The 20967-nt window shown below is 53.4% G+C and overlaps 1 protein-coding gene across 1 annotated transcript in view; it reads left to right on the forward strand.

The window, feature by feature from the left end:
* The window catches only part of ZC3H7B (zinc finger CCCH-type containing 7B), a 43443-nt gene extending 22476 nt beyond the window's left edge, over positions 1–20967 (forward strand). Inside the window, exons 12-23 of the mRNA XM_026038257.1 lie at positions 887–986; positions 1067–1228; positions 1956–2161; positions 2967–3067; positions 3733–3914; positions 6924–7009; positions 12245–12378; positions 13377–13482; positions 14475–14583; positions 16445–16578; positions 17271–17434; positions 18200–20967. Coding sequence (XP_025894042.1) covers positions 887–986; positions 1067–1228; positions 1956–2161; positions 2967–3067; positions 3733–3914; positions 6924–7009; positions 12245–12378; positions 13377–13482; positions 14475–14583; positions 16445–16578; positions 17271–17434; positions 18200–18392 — 1677 coding nt within the window. The 3' untranslated portion in view covers positions 18393–20967. The remainder of the gene's footprint in view (positions 1–886; positions 987–1066; positions 1229–1955; positions 2162–2966; positions 3068–3732; positions 3915–6923; positions 7010–12244; positions 12379–13376; positions 13483–14474; positions 14584–16444; positions 16579–17270; positions 17435–18199) is intronic.

A 20967-nucleotide genomic window follows, 5' to 3' on the forward strand; every position in this document is an offset into this window, starting at 1 on the left:
GAGCCCCTCTTCCTAACTTGCCCTAGTGAGTGTTGCTTCCTGCCTTGAGGCAAGGCAAGTAAAGACTTCCCCAGGACAGACGCTTGTTCCATCTTTTATCTGCAAGCCCAGCATATTGCCACGTAAACTTGGCTGTAGGACCAACAGGGGGTTGTGTAGGAGCAACAGAGGGTCATGGAGACCAGTGTTCTCTTTAAGATGAGGAGCTGTAAGCCAGCTTCGTGTGGCTGGTGAGATTCTTTGCACCTCTCTACCGCCATCAAAAGGCTTTTCCATACAACGTGTTCTGCCCCTGTCATTTGTCTCCAGTCTGTGTGGAGAGGGCTGTTCCCTGGCTAGCCAATTTCCACSAAGAATTACTCTTCTCGGTTTTCTGTCACTCTGCTATCCCCATTATGTCACTGTAGAACAAGGTCTCTGTTCTTCTCAGTTTTATCTGCTTCATGAAGATATGAAGAACTTGATAAGCGCTTCTTTTTCRCTCAGGTGGGAGTAGGGTTAGATGAGAGTCTTCAAGTGCAGAGCTGGTTGTAACAGAAGGARTGGGAAGGGAGGACCGTTTTGTTCCATGACTGGCAGTGGAAAATTGTTGTACCTTACTGAGAAAGAAAGGGACACTTTGAGCTTAATATCCCATGTTGTTATCCTTGGAAAAATTGCATGCAGCTCTTTCGGAGATGTAACCTCGGGTGTGTAAATCTTGATGAGGATGAAAATGAGGGTAGTTGCTGGGAGACTAGGATGGGATGTGGGATTAGAAAGGAGTTCTTTCTTACCCGTGTGGCTGAAGAGCTTAGGAGAGAGGGGATGTGTTTTTCCTCAGGTCAGCCTAGGTGGAGTGAATCACCCAGCTGTGCCTAAAGTCACTGAGCACCTGCTGTCCCAGCCAGAACCAGTAATGCCTAACACAGCTCTGCTGGTGAAGAATCCCCTGGCATCCACTCACGTCTTCAAACAAGCCTGTCATATCTGCTACCCCAAAACAGGTAATGTATTTGCTGTGCCATCCACAGCATTAGGCCTGGCTTGCCCTTGGCCCAGCTCATGGGGTCCTTCTCTTCTGCAGGGCCCAAGGCTGGTGATTATACCTACCGGGAAGGCTTGGAGCACAAGTGCAAACGGGACATCCTGCTGGGCAGGCTGAAGAACTCTGAAGACAAGACCTGGAAGAGGATCCGTCCTCGCCCCACCAAAACCAACTTTGTGGGATCCTATTACCTGTGCAAAGGTGATCTGGAGGGGATAGGGCTGTCGGTGGTGGGGTAGGGGCTGTAGGGCATGTGCGGGWGAAGGCTGGGAGGGCACTTTCTGTGGGCATCACCTACTCCCTTGGGGGTTTTCCTCATCCATCATTAGCCCATGGGCTGCAGGCCTCATACAGCTGAGCTCCCAAGTCTGTGGAGGAAGAAGGGAGCTTTGAAAGTGGTGGATCATGAAGTGGGATCATAAGGACCTAGTGGGGTGCTGCACACAGCTGAAGGCTCAGAGCTGTTCCGTGGACACGTGCTTTGCTGGCAGCACATATACATGTATACACATGTGTATGTGGGCACTGTATACATGTGTCCACATAAGTCCTGCTCCCTCTAGCAGCATCTCAAGCAGGACTTTGGTTCTGCCCTGGCAGAAACACTCTGGATGCTCCTCTGCTCCAGCCCATCCCTTGGTATTTGCGTGAGATCTGAGCCGTTGTCACCTAGTGAGATGGGGAGACTGCAAGAGCCAAGATAAGAGAGCTTTTACTATCCCTTAGTTTGGATCGACTTCCCCAAGGATCCTAGTGTAGACCTGCTTGGGGATGGGGACGGGTTTAAACCAAACCAAGACACTGCGCTCTGGTTTCTTGCTTTCAGCCTCTGGTGAGGCACGGGCAGTGGGAGGGGACGAGAGAGAGCGTAGTTTCTGACTGGGCCGCCCTCCCTGTGTGGTGGTGTGTGCTGTCTGTTGCTTTGTAGATATGCTTAACAAGCAGGACTGTAAGTACGGGGATAACTGCACCTTCGCGTACCACCAGGAGGAGATCGACGTGTGGACGGAGGAGAGGAAGGGGACCCTCAACCGTGACCTCCTCTTTGACCCGCTAGGTGGGATCAAGCAGAGCAGTCTCACCATTGCCAAGCTCCTGAAGGAACATCAGGGCATCTTCACCTTCCTCTGTGAGGTACAGAGCTAGYGGGAGGGAGAAGGCACCTGCCCTACACCGTGTCTTCAGAGGGCGTCTGGGCTCTTGATGCAGTTGCAGCCAGTGCCCTGCTCCCAGAAGGGCAATGAGCGATGCATGTAGTAGTGGAAGAGGAAGGAGATATATTTTCCCTCCTTACCCTTGCAGCTAAATGGGGTGCACACACCACATGGAGTTTCTTCTGTCTTGAGATATTGCTTTGAAGTSTAATTTTTTTAAAAAAATCAAAACTCCAGAAGGCAACAGCTTCCCACCCGGTGTACATTCCTGTYGCCCTGGTGTTAACCACTGCAGAGCCACTGGCTGATTTGATGAAGGATCCTCTCTTTCTCTCTTAGTACTCTGCAGCAGTGGTCAAACCAAGGGGATCCTTTAAGGATCAAACCAAGGAGCCTTTAGCTCTGGATCCTGCAGGAGGCTGGCAGTGTGAGATGTAAAGGAACGTGTTGTCTTGCAGTAGAGTCACTTCTTTTTTTTATTCATTTCTCCCCATCCTTTCCCTTGTTCTTGCTCTGATGGCCAACTGGGAAAGAGTATGTGGATCTGACCAATGTTTTTCCAACCGCAGTGGAAAATATTGTTGAGAATAAGCCAAAAATGTTGTCCTGAAACGTTTCCAAAAATACACTTACTATATTTTAAAGCCCTGCCACTAAGTTTTCACCAGGCTTGTTCTAGCTTTGAACATCAGAGTAGGCTGGCTCTTCTTCCCATCTCAAGCCAAAATGGCTCGGGTTCACTTCTCTCTAAGATTTTCCCAGCATGCTAATTWTTCCCTTCTCAGATTTGCTTTGACAGCAAACCTCGGATTATCAGCAAAGGGACCAAGGACACGCCGTCTGTCTGCTCCAACCTTTCTGCCAAACACAGTTTCCATGACAACAAGTGAGTGAACATTGCTTGTGTGGATGGGAGGAATCTCTCACGTGCCCAGGCCGTTCCACCCTGGTTTCCTTCTTCCTTTCCCCGCCCTGGGTTCCCATCACAGGGCAGTTCAAAGCAGGATAAATAGCGTGGTGTGCCTCGCTCTGCATGTTTGCTCCTCGTGCCAAGGGATTTGAGGCATGAGCCAAGCCCTTTGGGGTCAGGCTAAGTTTTGCATTGACTTAATTTGGCTTTGAGTTTGGCCTTTACATAAGGGTCAAACCAAAGATCCCTTAGCTCTGGATCCTGCTTCTGACTGCCTAGTAATGAATGTTTAGAAAAAGGAGTATAAGAAACATGTCAAGTAGGCAGTAATATAACCCGTTCTGGCCTCCTGGCAGCTTGAGACTTGGGGACTTCTTGAGGCAAATGAGTTGATGTCTTGGCTGCRTGTTTAGAAATGTGTCTTTATCTCTTAAACTCAAGCAGGACATGAACCATAGCTGCCTACAGTTGCTACAGAGGGACAGGAAGGAGTTTGATTTCCCGGGGGGAATTCACCTCTGCCAGCACTGATGTTTCTGTATCYGTTGCCTGCCCAGTTGAATATATGGAGGTCACTTGTAAGGAGGAAAGGGTGAAGATTCAGTCCACTGATGCTTCCTATCTCCTTGGCTCGGCTGCAGGTGTCTAGTCCACATTGTACGTTCCACCTCCCTGAAGTACTCCAAGATCCGCCAGTTCCAGGAGCACTTCCAGTTCGATGTGTGCCGGCACGAGGTGCGTTACGGCTGCCTGCGGGAGGACAGTTGCCACTTTGCTCATAGCTTCATCGAGCTCAAGGTCTGGCTGCTGCAGCAGTATTCAGGTGAGTGTGGCTCTGGATGCAGGGCTGATGGGGTGGATACCCAGATTTTTTTTCCAGAACATGCATGGACTAGTTGGGAGAGAAACAAGGTGATTTGGGAGCCAGAGGAGCTGTTGCTCACATTTAGGTGTACTTCATTCATCTCCTCTGAGATGCAGAGACAGGGCTGGGGTGTTCAGTGAGGTAGCTTGTTCTTTGTCCCTCTACTGGTGCTACTGCAAATTGCAAACTGGGAAGCCCTTCCCTTGGGATTACACTCATAAGTTGAAATGATTTTTAGGTAGGGCTGAATGACTGTAGATGTTTTGGTGTTTAAGTCCCGTGGAAGGTCCTAAATAGCAGTTGTGCCCCTGGATGAAAGTCCAGCCCAGTGAGAATCAGAGCACACATAGGTGACAAAGCAGTTATAAAAAGAAAACTGTGCCTCTCCAATTACTCTGAGCACGTTCACCAAGAGTAGAAAATGACAAGATACTTGGCCTTTCCCCAAAAGCATTTGACAAACTGCCTCTGAAGAGGCTGTTACAGAAACGATATTCAGGCCACACAGTGACACTGCTGTATCCAGTAATTTCAGTTCTCTTTCTCTGACACACTCGAGCATTTTTCTTGCTGCTGACAGAGCAGATGCTTTTGTTGGTCCACTCACAATGCTACCCAGATCTCTCTTTTTTTCCCCACTCTGAGGTCTTCTTTAGCGCAGGACCCAGCACGATCACTGGAGTACTCCAGAGAGAAAAGGGGTTGGGAATGCTTCTCACCATTCCTTGCTTTCATGTGGGCAGCTTCAATCAGTGCTGTTCAAGTACCTGCCACTGCAGTTCAGTGCAGTCCTCTGCCTTGGCTTGGCTTGTGAGTGCCAGTGATGCACAAGTCAGACGTTGTGGCACATGCCATCTTCTACGCTTCCTGTTTGGCCTCACTCGCCTGYGGCCACAGGGAATTAAGAAGTTACACTGGTTTCTTAGGCAGCCTGTTGCCAGAGAGGCATAGGCCAGGGCTGCTTCCCTGAGAACTTGTGAGATGGCCTGTAGTGCTTGGGGCRCCTTGCTCTCTTCCTCTCCTCGTGTGCACAGAAAAGGAGGTTTCTTCTCTCCCTCCCTCCTTCTCTCCTCTTCTTCAGCCTGTAGGAGAAATAGATTAGATGTTTTGTGCTTGCTTTCTTTCTTTGAATGTGACTTCCAAAGGGGAAGTAAACTCGCAACCTGCTTCAGCTTCCAGCTAAACTGGTGGGCTGCTGTGTTTGACAGCCACTTGGGCTTTTACAAGGTACATTGCGGTGTTCCTAGTGATAAAGGAATGTAGTAGCAGAGAAAAGGTTCTCAGATCTGGACATGTTGGAGGACAGGACTGTTTCCTGGTTCACTGCATCTATGCACAGACATACTGTGCTGTCTTCTTCTAGCAATGGGAATCCCAGTCTCTTTGTCCTCATTGATGATCTTGCAAAAGATGCTAGAACATGACAAGTAGTCAACACATGGGTTTTGTGTTTCTCAGAGCGTCTGTTAGGGATAGTTCATGCTTCATGAGCTGGTGTATTGGAAAACAACCTTTCAACTTGGGAGGTTTTTGTTTTGTTTTGTTTCCAACCATGACATTTCTGGACCTTGATGAGTTAGTTTGGATTTCTGGGAGCTTTAGAAAGCGGTCTGAGGACATAATTTGAAATTCACTCCTTTGCAAGTTCTGCTSTTGGATCCAGGATCAAGGCACATGTGTGCCAAACCGAAAAGACAGAGGTTACTTTGGTCCTTTCCCTTTGAGATCTCATGCCATGTTTTGATTCTCTACATGGTTTCCCAGGCTCACAGTTTTTCTCCCCTAAGTACGACCAGGGCTGTCCATGCACAGTCCCTCACCGCCTGCAGTGTACAGGCCCCCACATCAGGGACTGTGTCTGTGTCCCATGCCTTAGGCCCTAGTAAAAGCTGTTAGCAAATGCAAAACAAGGGGCCTCGCAGCCCTCTGTGCCAGGGGAGCTGCATTAAGGCAGCCCTCAGCACCCCTGTTGTTGCCATCAGCTGACAGTCATAGGATACTTTACAATTTCTTGTGGCTGCCGTGTCAGATCTTTATAGCACCCAGATAAGAGGGCCTTTCTCTGTCGGAGCCAGACCACGTCATGAGCGGCCAGAGTTTCTGTTACTCTGCTAACTTTCTCCTGTTTACTGCTCTGAGAATCCCAGTGCCCCTCCAGCTGRATTTCTGCTAGCAGAGGTTATTCCCTCAGCATGTGGTTTAATCAAGAGCTAATTCTTCAGATTATCTCTGGCAGTTTCCTTTCTGATTCAGGASACCTTGTAGATCTTTCCCTGCAGGTTACATGCAAGCAGCTGTTTCTTGGTTGGTTTTGCACCTTTTGTCTTTCCTTGCTAGCTTGGGGCACTTTGTGTTTGCCCTGATTGAATTTCAGATTTTCTCTTTGCTTGTTGATGGGTGACCCCCAAACACACAACTAAAAGTAGGTAACAGGGTAATTAATCCCAGGAGGAAATGAATGAGACTTCTGGGATCCTGGAGAAGCTGGATATCTCAAACAGTGGGATATCTGTAATCTCTCGGRCCAGTGACCAAAAACTCTGATACACAGTAGATCAAAAGTAACAAACCTTTGTCTTTAGGGCCATGTGGGAGATTTCTTGATTTGGATTTGGGGGAGAGCCTTGRTTAAGGTGCTAGTCAAGAGTTCAGCAGCGTCTGTGTCCTTTGTGTGCAGCCTGAGCAGGACACCAGATCTAAGGGTGGCTTTGCTCTGCCCCTCTTGCCTGACTCCAGTGAAAAACAGGAGGGCTGGAGTTAGGAGACCCCCCACCCTGTGCTTGAGCACATTCTGTGGTGGGGCAGGTCCCCTGACAACCCATGTGTGTGTTACGCTTGTGGGACTGGGAGTACTGGTCAGCCACCCAAGGGCTCCAAGCCCCGGTGCCAGGATCTCTGCAGCCCTTTCCTCCCCTCCTGCATTGACCGAAGCAGGGGAGCTCAGTCCTGTCTCTGCCTTGGTTCCAGGAATGACCCATGAAGATATCGTGCAGGAATCTAAGAAGTATTGGCAGCAGATGGAGGCACATGCTAGCAAACCAGCCAACAGCATGGTAAGAGGCACCCAGGATTTGCAGCCAATATTTTCTCCCTGCTATTCCAGCACTTTCCTATCCCTTTTCTCCTTGTTGTTGTATCTAGCCAGACTTAGGCAGACCAGGCTGGACATTGAGGAGGATGGCTGAGAGCTTTCCTGTTTCCTGTGCTAGTGATGAGCTTTGTGCCTTGTTTAGAAGTGTTTGATCTTCTCTGTTCAGGGGTGGAATCAAGCTGCCGGGGTTGGGAGGGCAAGGCACAGGGAATGGTGCTTCCTGCCAAAGCCTCGTAGTGAAATCAGGAGACTTTGGGGACCATGGTCACAGCGTGGAGATCAAAGAAGTCCCGTTGTCCTTTAGTGGCCAAGGGATGATACAGCAGTTGAATGACTCATGACATACAGGGATAATCTGAACGCAGGAGTGGGTGGAACTTGCGGCTCAGGAGGCACCTGRGGCTGATGGAGGATCTTAGCAGTCCTTTGCCAGGAGAAGGCCGAGAGCTTTGCCTGCTCTGTGCCACCCCTCTCAGCACAGGAGAATGTGCCCATGGCTGCACCCTCTAGGCCTCTGAAGAGCTTGCCCTGGAGACATGAGCAAAGGACATCTCTGTCTTCTCCCACCCCATTCACTGTGGGTGATGCTGTTTTACCATCTTTTTTCAATGGAGCAGGTAGTGTAGGAGCAGAACCCAGCACAGATGATGCCCAGCCCTGTGTTAAACTTTCACCCCTTTGCCCTTAGAACAAATTTTCTGTTCTTTACCTGTCTTCAAAAGACATAAGCAGTGAGTTGAGAGTCTCCAGGCCTCTCAGCAAGCTCTGAGGTGCGGGAGAAGTCCTGTGCCCTCCACAGTAGCAGAAACGTGTTGTGTGTTCCCCTTGGTTTGGGATCTCTCATCCAAGGGCTTCCTTTGCAGAGGTGGCCATCGGGTGCATCTCTTGAGCACCCGTGTAGGGGTGTTTTGCAGGATATAGAGGTGTTCTGCCACATGACGTGTGGCAGCTTTCCCTGGACTGCCARCATGCCAACAGACTAATCCTGAGAGATGCAGAGCGCCGAGGCTGGGCAGAGCAGGTGCAGTCAKCAGGCTTAGCCCAACGAGGAGGACTTGGGCGACCTGCACTGATGTTCCCCATAGGCTCTTTTCCCGTCTGCTGGTTGTGCTGCCTGAGATGGAGCCAACCTTGAAGAAATCCTCAGTGAGATATGCCCACATCCCATTACTTCTCCTGTGATATGAATTGGCCTGGGGAGAAGACGTTGGCTGGGGAGTGGGAAGCAGGAGCTGTCCAGAGCAAACAAATTCTAGTCCCCCAAACTGCCTGCCTTCCTAAATAATTTGCTGTAGCCTCTCAGGAAGCTGTAGGATTGATTCTGAAGTTACGGGTCAAGTTTCCACTGCCCATGTTAAATGACAGGTGATCTCAGATGATCTGAATGGTCCCTTCAGGTAGAGCTGGCTAGGATAGCTTCCTAGCATGGCACAGGGACAGAGGCAACTGTGTTTCCCCAGTGGATAAAATTTTAGTGTTGATCTGTCACAGGTAGGGACAGTAGTTGGATTTATATCAGCCAGCACTTCCCCATAAACAGCAGAGTCTAGAGACTGTCCTGCCTGCCGTGGATCTGGCTGCCTTTTCCAGAGAGCTCTGTCTTATCATTCCCTGTGTATAGTGTGGGGGCAGAAAAGATAGGTGGACAGCTGGTTTCCTTGGAGCCTTCCAGGTTCCAATTCACCTTTGTTTGGTGGAAGAACAAGCTATTCCTTATGGTAAGCCATTTCTTTGGAAATGGAAAGTTTCTTTCCATTTCATTGGGGAAGCAAACTGCTATTCAGGTTTTTAAACGCGTTCACATTTGTGTGTGTGTTTGCTAACAATACATATAAAGCAATATCTGGAATATTTTTGTATTTTAACTGGAGTCTTGATGGAAAAAAGTACCTCGGACAGCAGGCCTTCAAGCACATGCCCTGGAGCAGGTGAGGCCTGGGCGGGTTAGCACGGGAGGAATGAGGGCTTCATTTCTGACTGCTGGGGCTTGCAGGGGGTGGCGGATCAGGAAGAGAGATGTCGGTGCCTGCTGCTTCTGCCCAAGAGGAGTGGGCAGAGGGACCGAGTTTAGGGACCATTTGGGCGCCGCTCGGGGTTCGGGCAGCACTCGGGGTTCGGGCAGCACTCGGGGTTCCTGGCCTGCGGCCGCATCCCAGGCTCTGCCAGCGGGCTGGGCTCCCACGGGAGCCCCTGGCTCGTGGCCCCGGCCCTGCGGGCAGGACTGGCAGCATCTGCCCAGAGGAGTTTGCTTTTGCCATTATGTCCTGCCATCCAGGCGGGCTCGTGTGACTCAGAGTTTTCTCAGCATCCCTCCAGCTTTTGCAGCCGGCTGCCTGGCACAGGCAGCTTCCCGGGAGGGCTGTAAACGCAGCCCCCACCTTCCCGCTGGTCCCCGCGATCTGCGCTTGACTTGGCACCTTCTCGTCAGCAAGAAGCAAAGTTGTCCCCAGGGATTTTGCCGATAGGGAGCGGGTAGGGGCTCGCAGGAGGGAAAAGAGGCAGCTAGTGTACGGGCATGGTGTGCAGCAGCCGTGATGTGCAGGTCAGGAGACCTGCCAAGGAAAGGGAGATGAAGACACTCTGCTTGCTAAGCACCTGCCACAAATCTCACATCAGGTCCCACGTGCTTGCGGGGCTCCCAGCGAAGTGCTGCAATGCAGGAGCAAACCCGGTAGCGGTGCAGGGAAGAGGCAGGTGTCAGGAGATGACTATAGGTATGTAGGTGCCCTCAACCCCACCACATCCTGGGAATCAAGGGCTTTCATCCCTCAGCTGACTTCCAAGAGCTGCTGGGGGCTGTTCTGCTCTGCCTTCCTAGGCAGCTGCAGAGGCAGCAACTCAAGCATAGGGAGGAAAGAAACCCCCCTCTCTCTAGTAAGGGGTGCCTGCCCCTTGGTGCAGTTCACTCACTTAGGTGGCCTAGTAGCACAGGCTCCTCAAGGAGCCCCCCAAGGACTCGCGGCTCCTCCAGGAAGCTTTTTGGAATATCTGAGAAGGGTTCTTGGAGACAGGAGCTGCGAGTGGCTGTGCTGGGGCTGTTGCTTTCAGCAACACGTCAAGTGGAGAACTGCCATGCCAMAGATGTGTGTTTATGTGGTTGCCTTGGTGCAGAGCTGGCACTGTATTTTCTGGCTTCCTAGCAAGGGGTGGTGCCACAGCCCGAGGCTCTCGGCCCGGCCTCGCCTGCCGGAGCCTCACGTGCCCCCTGCTCTGCACGCTGCTGCTTATCAGCAGCCTGATGTGTCGTGCTTGTGCAGAGCCACCCAGCAGCGACGGCAGCAGCTTTGGTTTTCCCTTTCCTCCTGCTTCCCTGGATGCTCGTGTGCGCTGAGGTGAGCAGCCGTTTGTGTGACTCTCAGCAAGATCTGCAGGGGCTATTTTTGACGGAATTTATAAAACAAAGCAAAACAGTCTGACTCACCAGCATTACCCGAGAAACACTTTCTTGATCTCTGATCTGTATTGCCTTCTGGAGCCCACTGAGTTGTAGAATAACTTTCTGTGCAGACTAAGTGGAGACAGGAACTTAAGGAAAAAAATTCTTTCCTGTGAGGGTGCCAGAGCCCTGGCACAGGCTGCCCAGGGAGGCTGTGGAATCTCCTTCTCTGGAGATCTTCCAAACCCGCCTGGTTGCCGCCCTGTGCCCCGTGCTCCGGGTGTCCCTGCTGGAGCAGGGGGTTGGACTAGGTGATCTCTAGAGGKCCCTKCCAACCTTAGGGATTCTGTGATTAAAACCACTTTTCGAAGGCCACATGTTTGAAAGTGTGGATATTCTTCTGGTGAGGCTCGCTGCCGTCTGCAGTATCCCTGGCCTCAACCTGCAGTTCTGCCTGCTGCTTTGATGCATATATTTTTAAATGGTCACCAGCGTTGGTGAAGGGTGACAGATGGACTGGATCACRTATTTGCCAGCAGAAGGGCAGTCTTGCAGGTGAGCAGAAGAGAACTGCTGGTGCTTTTTAAGGCTGATGATGGTGGTCTAGAAATGTCTTCTTGCTGGGACAGGTGGAGCAGTGTCCTTCACACAGATGAGCTGGTTTTTCACCCTGGTGGAGGATCCTCGGTAGGTGAGATCCRCTTTTCCCAAGGCTGGCCCTGGCGGATGCGGCGTGGAAGCCGACGGCTCGTGCGGCCTCTCCCGGGAGGTGACTGGATTGTGCAGCATCCCGCTCCGCTGCTCTCCCTGTGCCGGAGGACGTAGGCAGGGCTGGGGCCGCCGCTGCTCAGCGCGTGGCCGAAGCCGCCTCCTCGGGGCCGTGGTCTGCCTGCCTGCTCCTCCTCAGCTGCGCAGGGAGAGAAGCCAGGGCACGGCAGCTCGTCCGGTGACGGGCCTGGAGCTGTGTTCCTGTACGTAGCCTCTGCCTTGCAGTCTGCTCAGAAGCCAGGGTGTTCTTCTAGGCTGTGGTTTCTTTTTTACATCCTTCCATATTCCTGCGCCTGGGGCCAGTGGCTTCCAGTCACTCCTGCTCTTCAGTTTGGAAATGATCTGGACTTAGCAGCCTTACAGCAGTTTTAGACTCTCGTGYTTTTTGGTAGTGGTGCAAAATGTAAACGGCTCTCCGGGGATTTGGCCAGAAAATGCAAGGCAGTGGTGATAGAGGATCCACTCCTTTTTCCTCAGTCTGTTGCAGTTAATCCCAGTGCAGCCTTTTCACAGGGAGAAGGCCAGTGAAGTGGCCAGGGGAGCGTGGGGTGTGTGAATTACCGGCTGCACATTTGTCCAGGGATCGTGGCTTAGCCTTGMGGGTGTAACACAGTGCAGGGCAACGGTGGGGACGGGCACCTGCCCAGAGAGGGCTCTGAGGACCCAGCTCAGACTCAAATATGTCGGTGTCAGCTTCTGGATGCACCAGGAGCCTCTTGCTTCACARGCAGGAGAGGTAAGTCCTGTGCTGTGGCGTGGCCTGGCTTCCTGCACCCCTTGGGATCTACACGCAGGCGGAGGGGAACGTGGATGGCTCTCCCTGCGGAGCAGCGGGGAGGCACTGGAGCGGGTCGCACAGGGCTTGTCTGCACGTGGGGATCCGCTGCAGGGGGTTTACAGCCAGGCCTGGAAGCTGCCAGTGTCGGAAGCTGCACCACTGGCCAAGCGTCAGAACCCGGGAAACGCTGCCAAACCAAGGAGTGGGATGTGGTGGGAGCTGCTCTCRGGGGCTCTGTCCGCTGAGGGGCTGCGTGGGGGGTTTCTCTTTCACAGGCCTCCACCCGGGCGCCCACGTCGAGCACCTTCGACCTGCAGATGAAATTTGTGTGTGGCCAGTGCTGGAGGAACGGGCAGCTGGTGGAGCCAGATAAAGACCTCAAGTACTGTAGTGCCAAAGCCCGCCACTGGTGAGCGATGCAGCCCTCTCTTGCCTCCACCCTCCGCAAGGTCCGCGCTTTCTCCCCATATGTTCTCCAAGGTTTCATTTGGCCTTCTTGGAAGAGCCTGGGAGGCTTCCTAGCAGCCCCTCTGTGCCCAGGGGGATATTTGTCGCCAGCTTCGTGCGTGGTACATTACAGCTACACTGTTACTCCTAGCACTTTCCATCTAACTCCCACCGTTCCCTTTTATTTTTCCAGCTCTATCATTTCTTCTCAGCAAGCTCACTCAGATGGGTCTCCTCTGCTCTTGTTTATACACCTTGCTGTTTGAAGATGCCTGTCATGTTGCTATTAGCCATGATTCAAGGCATTCTGCTTCCTTTTATATTAGTTTCCTAAGGGTACAGGACTGAGGCTGTCCAGAGTCTTACTGCAAATGTAAGACCTGTAATCCAAAAGAGAGAAGCAGCAGTTGCTGGAGGAAGTGAATGGAGGAGGATCACTTCCTGGAAAGGGAAAATAACACCTCTTTGTGCAGCAGCTGAATAGAGCTGGGGGTTTTGGCCAGAGTGTCTCCTTTTGATCCCTTGCTAGTGCTGCAGGAGAATTAGCGCTTGCTGGCACCTGTTCCTAAGACAGTGCTTGTCGTAGCTTGCACCTTTYGGCAGCAAATATTCCCAAATGCTTTTTGTGGACTGGATTACACAAGAACTGGCAGTGCTGGAGAGTGGAGTGCAGTTGTGTAGTACCCCACAGCAATGTCACGCAACAGTTGGAGGAATCTTTCTGTGACTTTATGGGAAGAGATATTTCAGGAAATACACAATAGACAGTGGCAGAAATCCTCCTAAAACACCCTTGTACTGGCCTCTCTGTCATACATGTGAGTGTTTAGGAGCAGCCCAAGAGTGATGTGGACAAACTGGGCTGGAAAATTGGGTCATCTTAATATTCAGGGGTCCTTGATGAAAACAAGGATCCTTGTTGTACCCTTACTTTCCCTTGATTTGTTCTCTCTCCTTCAGTTGGACAAAGGAACGTCGTGTCCTGCTGGTGATGTCCAAAGCAAAGAAGAAGTGGGTGTCTGTGCGACCACTGCCTTCCATCCGCAACTTCCCACAGCAATACGATGTAAGAGCCTCCTCCTGCGCCTCCGGGTGCCTCCTTCCTTGCCCTCCCAGCCTGGCACAGCACTTTGAGGGCAGGTTTCTTGCAGATCTGCTGGAGAAGCAGGCAGGCTTTGGCYGAGGTGGGCAGCAAAAGCAAAGTGAAGGGAGCAAGGTTGCAACCACATCCAGCGACAGGGGTGGAGCACAGAAAGGAGCAGCACTCGTTTAAACCGCTCCGTRCTCGTRCACGAGTTCCTGATGCTGCTGAGAMTGCAGCCAGCATCTCAGGAGCTCGTTGGCACAGGGTTTGGGAAYGAGATTTAAGTTTCCCCTCAGGTCAGGGTTTCTCAATGTGGGTGAGAGGCAAGACAGGGCGCTTGAGAGAAGCTGATCCCTGCCTTTGCTGTTCTGCTGTTAGTTGCAAAATCTTGGAGCGTATTTTGAAAGCAAGATTGGGAGCTCATCAAAAACGCCACATGCTGTGAGGAAAACTACAGATATCCAACCCCAGCAGAGAAAGTGGCAATTGGTAATTTATGTCACCCTCTCCTTTCTCCCTGAAAGGAGAAAGCTGCTCTCCCTCCTACGAGGTAAGATCTGCTCTCCTACCACGTAAGATCTGCCGTTGTCGCCTGATCCACGTGCAGGCACAAGGCCGCGTACGAAGCCTTGAGCGCTCTGCAGTTGCGGGCCTTGGTGGGAGCTCCGAGGTGAGGAGAGCAGATCTGAGCAGGAGACAGGAGTTACTAATCACTGCTGAAGCAGGAGATAAGGCCGGCAGGTGAGTCACGGGTCCCGAGCCAAGGCAGGTTGCTGGAGCTGCCACCCAGCCCCGGGCAGAGAGGAGCAGTGTTGTCTGTGGCCAGCTGGTGTCTGCCCTGCTGGCCTGCCCGGTGAGAGAAGTGGAGGGCAGGGGATGACAGCTAAAAAGGATGCTTGGAAAGCTGCTTGTTTTCCCTAGCAGTGAAGCTCTTGGGAGCTGTCATTTATTTCTTCATTTTTGTCTTTCGGCAGTTGTGTATCCATGCACAAAATGGCAGGAAATGCCAGTATGTGGGCAACTGCTCCTTTGCCCACAGCCCTGAAGAGAGAGACATGTGGACCTTCATGAAGGAGAATAAAAGTGAGTGGGGRAAACGTGTCAAGGGGGTTGGGGAGAAGGGAATATTTGGGCAGTGGATGCAGGTCTGTTGGGGCAYGCTGTCGACAGCAGAGCTGGACAGAGCTCCTGGCGCCCCAGGTTTAGGTAGCTCTGCAGTGGCCTAGAGCTGCTGCTCTCTCAGACGTGCTCCTGTGTATGTTCAGTCCCACAGCCTGGTCTGGTGCACGTGAGCTCCATGCCTCGCACTGCGCTATTGCTGCCTCCCCACTCTGCAGTTCTGCAGATCCACCCTGTGCCATCCCTCCTGTTGCATGTCCCAGGCCTGGCTGCATCTGGAGCTCCGCCAAAGCACTRGTCCTGACCTGTTGCTGCTCCTGTATCTTTCTTATCTGGCTTGTATCTGTCTTGGCTTTCTTGCCCAATTTTGCTCAAAGCCCTTGTGTCTGGGCTGCAGTGCTCCCTGCTCAAGGCATTATACAAAGTGGGGTGGATCTGAGATCCTGAGTCAGAACATGGCTGGGTGGTGCCTTTGTGAAGAAGCCTCTTTGAAATTGATCACACGGGATATCAGCTTACCTATTTGGGGAAAGCTGGGGGGGCCTCGGGTCCCATATTCCCACTCCTCACACGGCAGGGCCTCRAGCTGTTGCCCTGGCAGAACCCTGGAGTTGCTTCAGTTCCTCCAACATCAGCTGGCCACGTGGAGCTCTGTGTCTCTGCAGGCCCTGCAGAAGGTACCACACGAGCTGCCTCGTTTTCCTTGCACACCCTGTGCAGGCAGTGATGGGGCTGGTGGAGGAACCAGCTCTCTGGCCACCACCCTYATTTATTTAGGCCTACAGCAAGCTGGGGAGAAAACATTTTTGGCCAGTACCCAGTTGTCCTGGTGATCATCTCATCTCCGTCGGGAGATCCTGAAGGCCCAGAGTATCTGAGGCCTGCACCGAGGTTGTCTGTGCTCAGGTRGAGGATACCCTTCCACGTGCTCCTGTTTGGGGCATTGCAAGCCCTGCTGCTGCTGGAGCCATTCGAGCACATCAGACCAGTCTGGGCGCGCTACTGAAGGAGAAGGGTGAATCTTCAAATGTCAGCGTTGCCGTTTGGGGGGAATTTGCATTAATTATGTTCCATTGCCTTGAGTTCCTCAGCTGCCCATTTAGTGAGGAGTAAATCACTAACGCGTTGCACGCAGGCTGTCGCACTGCCGTCTGCAGCCACTCTGTCCCTAGCCTTTCTCACAAGCTGACCTTGGAAAAACAAGCATGTAGTCAAAGCTTCCAGCCAAAACTTCCCTTTCCAATAGCATTCAGAGCGGATTTTAAACCCCAAGCACCAAGAGATGTTGACTGCACTCTTCTGGGCAGGCTGTGAACTAGGACAGCCTAACATTAGGTCCTTCTCCCCTCCTTAACACTTCCTATGGCGAGCTTGGTTGTGAGTTCTCCTTGCTCTTGCGTGCTGTGGATGAACCATAGGCACGGAGGGAAGGGACAGATGCAGATCCATCCCACTGCCTTTGCTGCGGCTAGAGTGGGATGTCCACTGAGGTCCAGTGGAGCCAGGGTTGACTGAGAATCACCTTGTGGGCTGAAGTCCATGCAGATTTTGAAGCATGTTCCCTCCTTCTTGAATACTTGTGTGAGCTACTTTACTGTTGCCCCTCAAGTCGCATCTGATGGCTCCCCTGGCCAGGCTGGGTGACTTTGGCTCCTCTCTCCACAGCCCTCACCTGAGGAGGTGACACGGGGCTTCCTGAGGCCAGACCTTGGCCCTGACTGCAGGGGAGGGGAGGGAAGGGCTGCCCCAGCGTGTGTCCTTTGCCCTTAGTTTGTGCTCAGCGCGGGAGGTTGTCTGGGTCACTTCACGGGTTGCCTCTGTGCAGTACTAGATATGCAGCAGACCTACGAGATGTGGCTGAAGAAGCACAATCCTGGGAAGCCTGGAGAGGGGACACCGCTCACGGCTCGAGAAGGGGAGAAACAAATCCAGATGCCCACCGACTATGCTGACATCATGGTAAGAGCTCATGTCTTGTCCTTCCTCCCTCTCCTTCAGTGCTGCCAGCCTGCAGCTCCCTTGTGCTGCCGCCTGGGACTGAGATCCTCTCCTGGGAAAGAGCTTGTGCTAATGTAGGTTAAACTGACAGCTGGGAGCAGCACAGGATCAGGTGGGAAGGGATTGACCCACTCAGCAAGGCTCTGCTGAGGCTTTTCTTAATCCTGCAGTCGTAGTTGCACCCGACATTGCYATTTGCATGGGCCCAGCCTCTTCCCAGGCTTCCCGCTCACTCTTGGGAAAGCTGCACAACAGTCTGTTGGAAAAGAGAGGGAGGCTTGGAGGAAGGGCATGGAGGGCTGGGAATGTGGGTGCAGGTGTCTGCTGAGCCCGCTAGTGGCCGGTGTAAGGATTCTGTGTTACCACACAGGGGCCTTGTAGCTGTCCCCTAGGGACCGTGTCACTTTATTGAGCTGTCCTGTCCTCTGCAGCTTAACTTGAGCTGTAGGTGGGCCTAAACAGAGCACCTCGTGTGCTCTCCGTAGCAGCAGCACGATGGCCCTCRGGACCTCACTGCATCTGAGGCTGTAGGTTGAGTGGAGCATCCAAGGTGCCCTGGGAGGAAGGAAGGACAGGGAATGCCAACATGGGGAGGCTGATGGGCATGGATATTAAGTCACTGACCGGTGCTTTGGCATGTCTGCACCAATTAGATGGGCTACCATTGCTGGCTCTGCGGGAAGAACAGCAACAGCAAGAAGCAGTGGCAGCAGCACATCCAGTCGGAGAAGCACAAGGAGAAGGTCTTCACCTCGGACAGTGACTCCAGCTGCTGGAGCTACCGCTTCCCCATGGGCGAGTTCCGGCTCTGCGAAAGGTACCACAGGAGCTGCCTCGTTTTCCTTGCRTGCTCCTGCTGCCGGGAAGGGGGCAGGCCCAGAGCCTCTGTCATTCCTCCTCCTCCTCCTCTTCCTCCCTCTCCTGTGCCTTTTCTTCTTGCCTCTGTCGTGGAGTCCTTAGGGACTCCAGCTTGGAGCAGCGGTGGCACAAGCTGCCGGTTTGGGGTGGCAGTGAGGCTGTGGGGTTGGATCCCGGAGATTCTCTGCCACACTGCTCAACCCTTTGAGGAAAAAAAAGAAACACATCTCTGAGCATGTGTGTTTAGAAGATGAGAGAGAACTTCTCGTCTGCACCTGGGCCCTCTGTAGCCAGGATTGCTCTCATCTCGCTGTCTAAACAGTGTCTCTTTGCCCCAGATCTTGGGGGAATCCCAGGTGCTTTATTAAATGGTTCAGACATCGCACGCCCTCTGAATCAGTGCCTTGAGGTGGCTTCAGATGGCTAGAAATGCCACTTTGCTTCGAGTCCCTCATGGCTGTTTAGGGTTGCCCCTGAAGAGCATTTCCTCTCCTCTGTACATGTTTCCTCTCATGCCTGCTGGTCCAGTTCCAGCTCACATCACTAAATCCCCCCCTGTTTCTGTGCCTGCCTCCCTCTGGCCGCACTGCTTATAGGAGACTCCTCCCTCCCTCCCTSCCTTAAAACGGAGGCTTTGCAGCACAGTTTGGCACGACACCCTGGGCAGACGAGAGCCCCGGGCAGGGGCAGCCTCCCGAGCGGCCCTCCCTCCGTGTGTTGGCAGGTTTCAGAAGAGCAAGGCCTGCCCCGAGGGCGAGGAGTGTCGCTGCGCCCACGGCCAGGACGAGCTCACCGAGTGGCTGGACCGGAGGGAGGTGCTGAAGCAGAAGCTGGCCAAGGCCCGCAAGGACATGCTGCTCTGCCCCCGCGACGACGACTTCGGCAAATACAACTTCCTATTGCGGGACGGCGTATAGTGAGGGCTGGGGGAGCCTGTCGGCTGGAGACACACGGGGCGGGTTTCGCGGCAGCGGCGCTAGCAGGGAGAGCCGTATCTAGCAAAGAGAACTTCTTCTTTTCTTTCGTTTTAAGATTACGAGACGATGATTTAGTAGTGGTGAATGAAATCGTGAATTTGATTCTCCTTGGCCGGCGAACGCCATGCTCACTGAGTTCATGTTCTGTCTTTCTTACCCCCCCATAGTTATTCTTCCTCCCCCATCTTTCTCTGTCCTTTATTTAAGGAGTGAATTCTGTTTGTACTGGGGTGTGAGTTGGAGAAYTTTTCCTTGTCATTCCGTTGCCCTTCAATTCAGAGTGTGGCTGCAGAGGCCGAGAAGGCAAACGGGGAGGAAAAGGTGAGAGAAAGGGCTAGACATCTGGGAAGGAGTGGCCATGACGTTCAGATGCTGCTTTTCTTGCAGAGCCAGCCCTGCTTCATGGCTACAACTGGCCCACTCTCCTGGGAGGGCAGCACCAGAAGATTTGGGCATTGAGACACAGAGCAGGCTTAAAACGTCCAGGCTTAACCCCCTACTGTGTATGCTCCCCCAAGGCATCAGCTGGGGCTGAGGGAGGTTTTGACCAGTGGTGCAGAGTGCAGCTAAAAGCAGCAGCCTGTTGCAACATTACAGCAGTGGGAACTTCACGTAGGAGACTTGAGCCTGTTCTGATCASCTGTACCTAGAAAGCCAACTGACGGGCCCTCACCAGGTAACGGGTGACCACCACAATGGTGCATAGCAGCTGTTGGGGTTGGAGGCTTTGGGCTGCTTTTTTGTTTCTTTTTGGCTGATGCAACTGGTCCAAATAAGACTGAAGCCATCTAGAAGGTGTCGTGGAGACTGGCACCCTGTGTCGCTACCCTCCACTCTGGGATATCAGTCGGAAAGAAAAGGCTGTAACCAAAAGGCGCCTGTATTTCTCTGTCAGCTTCTGCCCTGAAGGGAGGGAGGGAGGGAATGGAGATCCCTCCTTGGTGTTTCAGCAGCGTGTGTTTTAAGTGGCGCTCTGGAGCTGCGCTGTCGCCTGCACTGCCAGAGGAAGGGGGCAGGAGCCCRTTAGCGGGGACTGCTGAGCAGCGGGGCTCTAACAGGGAGGGAGGGCTTGGCGCCGGTGGCGCTTTGCTCCAGGAATCCGGCTGGAGCCCCTTGGCAGTGCCGGGCAGAGGGAGCCCGGGCAGGGAGCGGGCGAGCACAGAGCAGCACCCAGCCGCGCGCCTGCTCCCGTCCCGCGGGCTCTGTGGGGACAGGCAGCCCCGCAGGGAGCTCGCGGCTCCACGGAAGGCACCATACGGAACTTCTCCATGTGCCGGCCTGGTTCTTCCCGCCTGTCCCATCCTGTAAGCAGCAAACGTGTGTCCTGTCTTGAGCGTCCCTCTGAGCGCAGCCTGATGGTGCTCTGCGGTTTTGTTTGCGGGGATGGCACCGTCCCCTCGAACACAGACACGCTTCCCCTCTCTCTGCCTTTGTGGGTGATGTCTTTTGTATGGAGTCTCCCAGGACTGTGAGCTCAGAGCCCTCGGGGGCTATCCACAGTGAATGAAATCTGGCCATGTATTGTGTGGTGGTTTGGCATTGGCGGGTCCCTGTTCTCCTTTTCCTTTTCCCTGCTCCAATATCTTTGAGATCCCCAGCTTCAAGAGAGAGCAGATGTGGAAATGTGCAGATGCTGGGGAGGCAGCTGGCGGCTTCTAAACCGGCTTCCAGGGAGCTGCCTCGGCTCCACCGGAGTAGTTTGGGCCCAGGAGAGCCCCAACCTGGGGTGGTTGACCAGCAGGCCGCGGTGCTCTGTGCTCCCGCCCAGCCGATGCCTTTGAGCCCAGTTCCTCTCTGGTAAAACACAAGTGATGTTTAGCCGTGTGGTCCGAGCTTCCCTGGGCTGTGCAGCACTTCAGGGTCAGGCCTGGAAGGAGCCAGGCCTGGCACATCTGTTGATATCCAGGTGGCCTCTGATAGCGTGATGCACTGGGAAGCGGCTGTTCCCAGGCCTGGCAGTGTGTGGGAGAAGGAAGAGAAGCGGAAAGATCCTCACGGCTCCCAGGGCTGCCGGGCCTGCCGGATGTTGAGTGCACGGGCGCTGTGTTTTCTGCTCTGCCCTTTGCTGTAGCCGTCTGGATCGTTCCTTCTGCCGGTGCCCTGGCCCTCGTGCTGCCCCGGCCGACCTGGCTAGCTCTGGGAGAGGCGAGGAGGAGGTAGGGATCAGCGGCGGGCACCACCTCGCTGTGGTGCTCAGGGGCAGAGATGCCCAGGAAGCAAATCCCTGCCGGGGGATGTCGGCGCGGGGTTTTATTTTCTCTCATCTCCAGTGTCATTGAGCGGGCTGCTCTCCCCTCTCCTCGTGTCCCGCTCAGCTCCGGCGCCCGTGGGGCCCTCGGGACGAGGGCGAGGGGAGGACGAGCGGGTCCGAGGCGAGGGGGCCCCCGGTCATGGCTGTTGCATTGAGCATCTCGTTCTGTTTTCCCTGATATGATAACCTGGTCCGTGGTGTTGCAGTACTTTGTCACCAGGCTTGTTTTAGTGTGTATATATGTGACCCCTCCCATAAAGCATA

Source organism: Nothoprocta perdicaria, unplaced genomic scaffold (assembly GCF_003342845.1).
Source record: "Nothoprocta perdicaria isolate Ctin4 unplaced genomic scaffold, notPer1 scaffold_206, whole genome shotgun sequence".
Taxonomy (NCBI): Eukaryota; Metazoa; Chordata; class Aves; order Tinamiformes; family Tinamidae; genus Nothoprocta; species Nothoprocta perdicaria.